Source organism: Marmota flaviventris, chromosome 18 (genome assembly GCF_047511675.1).
Source record: "Marmota flaviventris isolate mMarFla1 chromosome 18, mMarFla1.hap1, whole genome shotgun sequence".
Lineage (NCBI taxonomy): Eukaryota > Metazoa > Chordata > Mammalia > Rodentia > Sciuridae > Marmota > Marmota flaviventris.
The window spans coordinates 4187867-4200059 of NC_092515.1; the positions used below are offsets into that span (position 1 = coordinate 4187867).

Genomic DNA, 12193 nt, shown 5'->3' on the forward strand with positions numbered 1-12193 from the left:
TTAAACAGAGAGGGGGAGATGTTGAGAGCCACAGCGGAAGGGGCCCCAGCAAACTTCCAGCTGCCAGCAATCCAGCTGCCGGCTGATGATTGGCTCACAGCGGCCCCAGCAACATCTAGCTGATTGGCTCCTCGGCCCCAGCAACATCTAGCTGATTGGCTCCTCTGCGGTGATGCTCATTGGACTGTTTCCCTGCCCTTTCAGACCACGGAGCTGCTCATTGGGGGACTTTTTGGCTCTGCCCACGTGACTCAGCCAATCGGCCTCAAGAGCAGGAGGATTGTGGGAGGTGGGGAGAAGCTTGAGGGGGGAGAGACAGGCTTGTGGAAAGCCGGTGGTGGCAGTTGAGGCTCTGAGGGGTTTTTCCTGAGAGGCTGTTTGTTTGGCGTGTTTGGTTCTAAAAATAAAGTTAGTTTCTTTTGACAAGTGGCTCCTTTTTCCACATACATAAAAACCCCAGGATACGATTGTTTAATAGGTTGTTTGTATAGATCAGACAAGCAGTCCTAGTTACTTAAGAACATCAAATGGTGCTGAGCAGGGTGGTGCCAGCCTGTGACCCCAGTGCCTCACGATGCTGAGGCAGTAGGATATCGAGTTAAAAGCCAGCCTCTGTAAAATTGAAGCACTAGGCAACTCAATGAGAACCTGTCTCTAAATAAAATACAAAATAGGGCTGGTGATAAGGCTCTGTGGCTGAGTACCCCTTAATTCAATCACCAGAACCCCCCAAAAATCAAATAGTTATCTTTAAAAATTCTGCACCATTTTTTATGTGCAGGATTTTCAGTAATTAGTACTTTGTTGCTCTGGTAAGAAACAGAAAGTATTAGTTGAAATGGACTCTGTTTCTTATTTATTTTTATTCTAATTAGTCATAAATGACAGCGGAATGCATTACACTTCATATTACATATGTAGCACACAATTTATCATATCTCTGGTTATATACAAAGTATAGTCACACCATTCATGTCTTCATACATGTGCTTAGGGTAATGATGTCCATCTCATTCCACCATCTTTTCTACCCCTATGCCCCTCTCTTCTCCTCTGATCCTTATGCCATATCTTGAGTTTATCTATTCCCTCAAGCTGCCCACCTACCCCCAATATAAATCAGCATCCTTATATGAGAGAAAACATTCAGCATTTGTTTTTAGAAGGGATTGGCTAACTTAGCATTATATTCTCCAACTCCATCCATTTACCTGCAAATGCCATGATTTTATTGTCTTTTAATGCTGAGTAATATTCCATTGTGTATGTACACCAACGTTTTCTTATCCATTCATCTACGAAGGGCATCTTGGTTGGGTCCACAATTTAGCTATTGTGAAATGTGTTGCTATAAACATTGATGTGACTGAATCTCTGTAGTATGCTGTTTTTAAGACCTTTGGATATAAACTGAACAGTGGGATAGCTGGGTCAAATGATAGTTCCATTTCAAGTTTTCTAAAGATTCTTCATACTGGTTTCCATATTGACTGCACCAATTTGCAGTCCCACCAGCAATGTATGAATGTACCTTTTTGCCCCACATCCTCACCAACACTTACTGTTATTTGTATTCTTGATGACTGCAATTCTGACTGGAGTGAGATTAAATCTTAGAGTAGTTTTGATTTGCATTTCTCTAATTGCTAGAGATGCTAAATAATTATATATATATAAATTTCTTCTGAGAAGTGTCTATTCAGTTTCTTGGACAATTTATTGATTGAGTATTTGGTTTTTTTGGTGTTAAGGTTTTTGAGTGATTTATATATCCTAGAGATTAGTGCTGTATCTGATGTACTTGTGGTAAAGATTTGTTTCTCTTCTGTAGGCTCTCTATTCACCTCACTGATTGTTTCTTTTGCTGAGAAGAAACTTTTTAGTTTGAATCCATTGCATTTGTTGAGTTTTGGGTTTAATTCTTGCACTATAGGAGTCTTATTAAGGAAGTTTGGGCCTAATCTGACATGATGGAGATTTGGGCCTACTTTTTCTTCCATTAGGCACAGAGTCTTTTGTTTAATTCCTGGGTTCTTGATCCACTTTGAGTTGAGTTTTGTGCATATTGAGAAATAGAGATTTAATTGCATTTTGTTACATGCAATTTCCAGTTTTCTAATCACCATTTGTTTAAGAGGCTATCTTTTCTTCAATACATGTTTTTTGGTGCCTTTGTCTAATATAAGATAATTGTGGTTATGTGGGTTAGCCTCTGTGTCTTCTATTCTGTACCATTGGTCTACAGGTATATTTGGGTGCTGATATCATGTAATTTTTGTTACTATTGCTCTGGAGTATAATTTAAGGTATGGAATAGTAATGCCACCAGCTTCACTCTTCTTCCTAAGGGTTGCTTAAGCTATTCTGGGTTTCTGATTTTTCCAGATGAATTTCATGATTGCTTTTTCTACTTCTATGAGGAAAGTCATTGGGATTTTCACTGAGATTGCTTTGAATCTGTATAGTGCTTTTGGTAGTATGTTTCTTTGACAATATAAATTCTGTCTATCCAAGAACAAGGTAGATCTTTCCATTTTCTAAGGTCTTCATTAATTTCTTTGTTTAGCATTCTGTAGTTTTCATTGTAAAAGTTTTTCACCTCTAATTGATTCCAAGTTTTTTTTTTTTTTTGTACTTTGAGTCTATTGTAAATGGCGTGGTTTTCCTAGTTGTCACCGATATATGGAAATGCCTTTGATTTATGGTGTTGATTTTAAATCCTGATACTTTGCTGAATTCATTTATTAGCTCTAGAATATTTCTGGTGGAATGTTTTGGGTCTTCTAGGATAGAATCATATTGTTGGCAGATAGTGATATTTTAAGTTCTTCTTTTTCTATTCATATCCATTTAATTTCCTTCATCTGTCTAATTACTTTGGCAAGTGTTTCAAGATCTATGTTAAATAGAAGTGGTGAAAAAGGGCATCCTGTCTTGTTCCAGTTTTTAGAGGGAATGCTTTCAATTTTTCTTCATTGAGAATGATGTTGGCCTGGGGCCTAGCATAGATAGCTTTTACATTGTGGAGGTATTCTCCTGATATCCCTAGTTTTTCTAATGTTTTGAACATGAAGGGGTGCTGTATTTTGTCAAATGTTTTCTCTGCATCTCTTGAGATGATCCTTTGATTTTTGTCTTTGAGTGTATCAATGTGATGAATTATGTTTATTGATTTCCATATTTTGAGCCAAACTTGCATCTCTGGGATGAACCCTACCTGATTGTGGTGCACTATCTTTTTGATATGTTTTTGTATTCGATTTGCCACAGATTTACTTGTCAACTATACCTTGGGGAAGCAGGGCAGTGGGGAAGACTCTATATCATCTCCCCAGATCCTAAAACCAGGCTAGAGCTGGTTTTTGCCTTCTGTTGGATTTCCCTAAGGGTATGTCCTGAAATGCACACTCTGTTCCTCTTTTGCCAGCTCTGAAGAAGGGCCAGCTGTCTAGTAGAGAAGCTTTAACTCACTCTCCACTGGGGAGTGCTGAGAGAGGGAAGTGAGGAAGGTGGAGCATCTGGAGTGCTTTGTGGGCAGTCGGGCTGGCCCATGGACAAGGGGCCCCATCAGCTAGTGGGCAGACCTGTAGAGGAGCCCTCACAGTTATCAGTAGTGCTCAGAACTTCTCATGGCTGCTCACACTCTCCTAACCACTCATTGCACCTCATCCTCAGTGTTGAAAGTGGCACAGGAGAAAGAGGACTCTTGGTCAGTGGGCCACCAACTGTTTATACAATATATTTTTCTCTCCCCCATGGAAATACAGAAAGCCCTCACTGCTGTGCCGTACTGGGGAAGAATACATATAAAGGGGAAATGGAATTTCTTAACCCTGAAGTCTGGCTATTTTTTTTGTTGTTGTGTGTTTGTTTGTTTTATAATTACTTGTCCAAACATCTGTACTGTACATCTGGACTCCCACAAAGGTCTTTTCTCTACTCAGTGAGGAGTTGTCAAAAGATCAAAGCTTTTGCAGGAGAGTACGTTTAAAAACCTCCTATTCTGCAATCTTTCCTAAATCACTCCACCTAAAGTGTTATATTTTAAAAATGTCAAAGCAAACAAAAAGACAAAACACAAAAAAACACTTCCACTGTGTTTGTGGTGGGATTATAAAATTTTGAGGTATAAAATTTCTTCAGGAGCAAGTACTAGCTGTGGAGGAGCCATAAGCTCTGATATTATTGAGAACATTTTAGAAGAGGAAAGAAATAAAAATAATCAAAATTGACTTTGTCTTTTTGAGTTATCAGAAACATCTGAGGCTCTTACTGGTATTATAAGAGAAAATAATTTTTATCTTCCTTTATACTTTTTGTACCTATTGCTCATCTGGTACTACCCACCTTCCCAGAATTAAAAAAAAAAACAAAAAACCTTCTGCTAAAAATATCAAAACAAACTGAAAAGCAGCTTTGAAAGTCGAAAGCTTCCAAATTATAAGAGAACCACTAGGAAATTACAGTTTATATCTTAAAATCTAGTTTTGTATTTTTATCTTTTGTATTTTTTCCATGGAAAAATAAATTCCATGTATTTTGTATTGAGGCATCCTGCACTTGTTTGTCACTTGTTTTCTGATAAATGGCAATTAAAAAATAAAGCTAAGTAATATGTGAATGTCTAATTCAGATTGTTTTGGTACTTATAAGTGGGTGCTATGATGCAGAAGCAGCATTTTGAATAATTTTTCAAGTCATACTGTCCATATACAGTGATTCAGTTTTCTACCAGCTGTGATGTTCTTACCATGTGGTTGATCACAAGGAAACTTCCACACAATGCCCATATTTGGTGATTTTCCAATCATACCTATTTCACAATATAATTTATTACATTTAGGTTGTCTCTCCACTTTGCATTGATTTTATTTTTGTACAGGGTGTCATTGTTTGTCAGCATGAGGACACTCAATTTCCCCTCGACCATCAGTTTAAAAAGTTGTCCTTTATCCAGTGCAACTTCTTGGCACTGCTGTGGAAGGTCAGTTACTTGGCTATGGAGGTCTGGGCCCACTTCTTGGCTCTCTTTTCTGGCCCACTGGTCTGTGTGTCTGACTTTATGCCAACACCTGGCTGCACTGATCCCTACAGTTTTGCAGTGTATTTTACAGTCAGGTTGCATCACGCCATCTGCTTTGTTCTTTTTACTAAAGATTGCTTTGGGTATTCTGGTACTTTCAGGGTTCAAATAATTTTTAAAATTATTTGTAATAGTTATGTGAAGTCCAATGGATATTTTCATAGAGTTTGAATTGTATCTGTAGATCACTCAAAATATCGTGGACACCTTAACTAAATTCATTTTTCCAATCTATGTATATCGGAAGTCTTTCCACAAATTGTCTCTTCTTTAATTTATTTTTTAAAATCCATGTTTTAAAGTTTTCACCTCTTTGGTCAAATTTATTTTTAGACAATTTTTATAGCTATTGGAATGATATTGCTTTCTTGATTTCCATTTCATATAATTTGCTACTCAGTTTTGTGTGTTGATTTACATGCAGAAACTAAAATTGTTTATTAGCTCTAGTAGTTTTTGAGAGTCTTTTGGTTTTCCGATATGTAAAATCGTCTCATGTGCAAACACTGGCAGTTTGACTTCCTCTTGCCCAATTCAACTGCTCTGTATTTCTTTCTTTTGCTCAGGTTAGTCATAGCAGCAGCACCACTTCTTGCTACCAATTTCTGTTTTAGTCAGATTTTTATTGCTGAGACCAAATACCCAAAAAGAACAACCTAAAGGATGAAAAGTTCATTTTGGCTCATGGATCTCAGGTTTCATTCCACAGGAGACTGGTTCCATTGCTGTGGGCTCAGGGGGAAGCAAAACACATGAGGAAGCATAACACATGGGGAAGAGTGTAGTAGAGGGGAGCTGCTTCTCTCATTGTAGCAAGGAAGCAGAGGGACAGGGATAGAGGGAGAGGCCACAGGGAAGGTGAATCAAAAATGAATTCCTTAGTAGTAATAAGTTAGATAATTCTGCATTCTGCTATTGGCTGTGGAACAAATTGACATTGAAGGATGTTTCAAAGAAATGCTCCCAATAAAAGAGGATGCAGTGGTGGCACTTATTCCAAAACTATAGCCTTCTTCTCTCCAGTCAATAAAGACCACTATTCCTCCATGACACGTGTTCACATGGAAATGTGTTAAGCTTGGAGGTAAGAACAGAACTCAGGAAATAAGCTAACTTGTAATTTCAGTGAATATTTTCAGGATGGATCCAGGAAACCTGGCATCTGCACACTGCATTATTCCTCACCCCTTAGCCACACTTTCTGATCCATATCTTATAGCTGGGGACAGTCCCTATATGACTTCCCAGGGCTGGAGTAGGTGCTCCTCAATGACATCTGGAATGTCAGCACAGAAGCAAACCTGTTTGCATGCACAGTAATATGCAGATGGTGAAGTCTTGTCAGGAAGACCAGAGTGCCAAGGCTCAGGACAGGAACAAAATGGTATTCCACCTTGGCTGATGCAGCCTGGCAGCAGGAGAGAGCCTATGGCAATGGGAGGCACCACAGAGGGGCAGCACTGAGGAAGAGCCTGTGAGCCTCAGCAGGACTCTTCTTAAACTGCCTCATCCCTTTTCTGGAGAGCCTTGAATTTTCTCCTTCACTCCTGGGGATGCCAGCAGCCAGGTTGGGAGAAGATGTTGTCATATCATAAAGTTCCCATTACTTTTCCAGACACTCACATCAAAACTAAACAAAAATTGGCATTTGGATTTTACTATATATATAAGAACATCTCACATGGAAACCGTGACAGTTTGACATGCTATTGCCCATTTTGACTGCCCTTTATTTCTTTCTCTGGAATTTTCACAATCATGAGGCACTGCTAAGACTACTTTATACAAAAACCAGGAGAACTTGGGCATGCAGAAATGAAATGTGTGCCTAATTTTATTTTGATCTTTTTATCAGTGGTAGAAGGTAGTCTTAGAAGTGGCTGAGTAGTAATAGACAGTACCATAAACCACCCAACTTCCATCTAACTAGTGAGTGGATTGTACAAATGATCCAGTTCTCTCTCTCTCTCTCTCTCTCTCTCTCTCTCTCTCTCTCTTTTTCTCTTTTTTTTTTTTTGGTGTGGTGCTGGGGATTGAACCCAGGGTCTTGTGCATGCAAGGCAAGCACTCTACCAACTGAACTATATCCCCACCTCCAAGTGATTCAGTTCTATATTTAGTTTTGTTTCATACAGAAGTTACCTTAGAGCCAGTGCTACATGGGAAGCAGATGTGCATGTAGCTGTGGTGAGGAAACCTAGTGATGAGGGCTAACAGATGAGGAGGACCCTCTTACAGCCTCAAGGCATCTGCAGCACACTCTACCTGCCTTCTTTGACACAGAGGAGGGTGTCTACAAAGACCAAAGTGCACCTCACACAACATCTAGCTTATCCTAGAGGTAAACAGGCTCACCTATACATGTACGTATGCTATGTATGTGTGTGCATGCTCAAATTAATCCTCATGGACACATAAGTGAGAAAATGCATTAAATGAAATCAGAAGTTATTTAAAGGTATTTTGTATGTAGAAATTGTTCAGGACCATAACTTTAAACTTCATTGAGTGAAAAGTGAAGTTGAAAAAAGGAATTGCTAATAGAGACACCAAATATGTTATTTTTTAAGTCATCTGCAAAAATGGAAACTAGTTTTATGACCTGCTTATAGGTAATAGGGATAGTAGAAATGTAAATCTAAATGTTTAACAAAGCAGTCCTAATCCTGCTGATTGCTATCATCATAGATTTTAGTTACCTTTCAAACTATCTCTTAACATTGATTAGGAATAAATGTCAATTGCTATTGGTTTTTGTTTTATTTATTATTTTATTTTTGCATAATATTCTGCTAAAGTTAGTCTGCAACAACAAGAAGGGCCCTAATATGTGATCTTTTTCTTTCAAGTTTATCTGATAAATGTATATGTTATAATAGCATTATTTATCCTGACTCAATTCCAAAATGATTTCCTGTGATTCTTCATGTTATAATTATTAAATGCATTTTTTCCTTCTTTTTAAAAAGCATAATGGTAAAAATAGGAGGAACAAGTGGGTTGAAATTAATACAAAGACTGTCAAACTCTTAGGAAATTTATCCTAGAGGTACATAGGTGTAAACCAAGGGCATCACTGCACACATCCCCAGCTGAGATGCCCACAAAACCGTGACAACACATTGTAGAACCTGCCTGCCAGAGCTGATCCTGACATTCCACACACAAAGACTCTCTCATGTTGTATTGATCTCTTTCTGCTGCATTAAGCAGTCATCTACAACTGGGTTGCATAGGGGTCTGTGTTTTGGATTGAGGTCTCTGATACCTTCATGACTGTGGCATGCTGTGGCTAGGAACTTTCTGTGCTAGACTCCGAATGCCTGGTTGCTGGGAAAAATTCTGTTCAAAGACACAGAATGACTAGCTGCTGAAGCAATGTCCTGCATGAGGAGGCTCTTTGTTAGAGTCCTATCAGCCTTGACCTTGATCTCAGGTACACAGATCCTGGGAATAAAGGAACACCAAACAATAATGTAGTTATGGGAGTAATAACCTAAATAACCTATCAATATAAATAAATCTTGGCAGTTTGGCCTCTCTGCCATTCTGCCATCTTTCCTGCCTCTGCTTCTTGTCTCTGTGTCTCTTTTTATTTTCCTTTTATGATTCTGGTAAAAGAATTTATTTAGCTTACAGTTCTAGAGATTCAAGAGCATGGTGCCAGCATCTGCTCAGCTCTGGTGAGGGCCTCACAGCCAGCTGAATTACACTGGTGGGAGCATGTGCAGAAGAGACCTCAGGGAAGGACAGGGGTACCAGAGAGTGGAGACAGCTGCAGTCTATAGGACAACCCATTCTCCTGAGAGCATTACAGTATACTCCAGGAGATCATCACTTATCCTTTTAAGGGTGACCTCCCCAGGACCCAACCCCCATCTCCTTACCTCCATCTCTCAAAGCTTCAGACATCCCAACACATCACACCAGAGGCAAAGCTTTCAAATCATAAATCTTTATTAAAAATTATATCCAAAGCAGAGCATGAGTACATCAAGAAAGGTATGTTAAAATTAACTATTTGAAATTCCTGCAGTTTAATTCTATCACCGATAACAGGTAGAAATACAAATTTTAAAAGTTATGGGATTTTCTAAATCAAATATAAAACAGTGCAAACTGAAGAGTTTCTGTTATGTACAATACAAAAGAGGTGACTGTGTCAAATGCTGGTCACTTTGGGCAATATTTAAGGGAAGGCAAGAAGAGTCATCTCAAAAATCAAGGGTAGGTTTTTTCACAAGCAGCTTCATGTGAGGTGTGTGGCTGGTTTGTATAATTTTGTTGAGCTATGCATGCCCAACTTCTTCATAAGAATGTTTTAAAGATATATATCAGTAACAAAAATACATGATTTTAGTGTAATATAATGCCAATGAAAACTGTAAATGTATTAAATAAGTCTGTGCTCTGATTTATAAAAAGCAAAACATAATATTATAAAACATCACAGTGAAAATAAAGATTATTTAAGGTAAACTTGTCATAAAGAAGATGTTATACAATTGCATCCCAGTATGTCCAATATTATGTGAAATGTAGAGGTCTAATTTCACTGACAAAAGATGAAGATTGTTTGACAAAGTTCACCTTGATATTTTCCCCAAGAAACATAGCTAAGACAAAAATAAAAATAGATAAATAAAAAATATAGCCCATTTGTCTTAACAAAATATCAACCAAGATATCAGGAGGAAAAAAAATCAAAGTTTTAAGTAGTATTACATTTAAACAGAAATTTACATTTGATACAAATAATTTTCCAGAAATATTACTTGATAGCTATAAACTTAATCCACACACACACACACACACACACACACACACACACACACACAAATATACACGTGCACTCATACATAAACACAAGTGTGTATATATAAACCACATTCACAGGTGATATAACTGTGCATAAATTACTCTTTGAATTTTGTAGGTAAGAATGGATAAGAAAAAATAAGAATTGTTCAAAAACTAATAATTTACATGTTCCTCATGGTAACAGGGTTTTCCTATTCCTTATCCAAGTGAGCCAGAGCTTGGATGCATTGGAGTTGCTGCTCATAAGCAGAAAGGGGCTGACAGCTGGGAAACACCCAGTGATTACTGCAGTTGTGTTCAACAGGAACCAGGTGGGATTCGAAATCAGAGCCAGACAAATCTGACAGATGCAGGAAGTTGTGTAAAAAGAGACAAAGGTGCTCACCAGGAGAAGGATGGTTTTGGTGGCTCTGGACTCAGGGGAAGACCTGGAGGAGATGGTCTTATGAAGGTGCTGCATTCTCTGCTTGTGCCTGTGCAGGATGAGCACCATGGAGCTGCTGGCCCAGAGCATGAGCCCCACACACAGGGCATCAGGGAAGGTTAACAATGCTGTAAACAGTAAGCCTGTGGTTTTGTCACGACGAACAACAGAACAGTATCCAAAATCTTTTAGACTGGTGATGTTTCTGTTACTCAATTTTCCTGTCATGACCAGAGGAAACATAACATTTAAAAAGATGTACAGAATCCAGCTCAGGTGTATGGAGAAACCAATGTAATTGGGAGATTTCACTTGAAGCTCTGAATACCAGGCGTCTCCAGGGCTGATCTTAATGGCCTGGAAGACACTCAGGAGGCAGGTGCTGCCAATGGACATACCTTTTCCCACTCTGTGAAGATAGAAAAGCAGCTTGCACCCCAAATCACCGAGGAAACCTTTCATTCCAAAAGATGCCATTGTGTGGGGAACTCCTTTACACAGGAGAGTTAACAAGTTGGCCACAATCAAGTGCTGAAGAATCAAGTCTGTGTGTCTTACCCTGCACCCAGTGAAGTTAATGACCAGGTAATGGAGGAGAAGAGAGGAATTGCCCAGAGCTCCAACCACAGTCTGTGCCAGGAAGATGATGCCTACAGCCACATCACTGCCTGCCATCCTGCCAGTTCCCAGGTGTGCCAGCCAGAGGGTCCCGCAGGGGAACAGGAGGCCTGGGCTGCACGTGTCCTGTCAACCAAAACCCAGCATTGCCCACTGTCCAGAGTTCCTGCTCATAACATTTACTTCACATTTTCCCCTTTTCATCATGTTTTAATGTGATTTGTGTGAACAGCGAAAAGTATGAAGTCTATAAATTCCTGCTGTGAAGGTGGCACATGGTGATTCTTGAATCTTCATGACATAAGGCAGTCACTACAGTGGCTTTTCATAATGACCAGCAGAACTTAAGTACACAGAGTTTAAGCATCTCTCTACATTCACACTCTGATTAGGAGACTAAAGGGCCTTGAAGCTGGCTGAGCAGAAACAGAGACAGAATAGTATACCACACATTCCTAAAGCTAATGAGCAGCATTCTTCAATCAGATTCATTATTTACTTTGCTTTTCTGAATTTCTATTATCTTTAAACTAGTTATATTTTTATAACTTTTTATTGTAAAATGTTTCCATTTGCTTGTAAGATTTATATTTATGCATTGATTGATATTGATCCAATATAAATTATGAAGGAACATTTAGATATTTTAATAACTGCAAGTGTCCTGAGGCGACTGTAGTCCCACAGGCATCTGTCCCATGGTGAGTTACCTGTAGGACGCAGGACTGGTTGCATCTCAGGACAGCTACTCCATGACTCATGTGGTTGTGTATTAGGAACACAAATTCAATAGCCCCTATCACAGAAATTGTGTCACATTCCCAGGCTCTGTCATATGTCTTGGGATATTAAGCAGCAACATGGGATAAAAGATTATACAATAGAAACAAAATATTCACTAATTTAAACAGATACATATGTGATGTGTGTTAATTAATTACTAAGTTAGGTAAAACTCATTTAAGGAAGCAAGTTTGGAGAATGATATTATAATAGGAGTCATCCATTGATGTATCTGTGCCTTTAAACAGTAGAATTTCTGCACCCATTTGAATTTGTGAATTAAAATGACTTCATTGTTTACAGAAATTTTATGTTCAAAGAAATTTGAATGCACAGTGAAGAGCTTCCCTACATGGCCCCTGCACACCCAGCCAGCTGTACTGTCAAATTCCTAGACCAGAGGTTGAATTTACTACAATCAGGAGAATATATTTTAAAGGAGAAAAAAAAAGATATATACTTGA

At 38.7% G+C, this 12193-nt stretch overlaps 1 protein-coding gene across 1 annotated transcript; it reads right to left on the bottom strand.

Annotated features, from left to right (window-relative positions):
• Window positions 1-10076: 10076 nt before the first annotated feature.
• On the bottom strand, window positions 10077-11003 carry LOC114080090 (vomeronasal type-1 receptor 4-like). Its single transcript, XM_027921633.2, has one exon. The coding sequence runs from the start codon at window positions 11001-11003 to the stop codon at window positions 10077-10079; it is 927 nt and encodes a 308-aa protein (XP_027777434.2).
• Between the last annotated feature and the right edge of the window lie 1190 nt (window positions 11004-12193).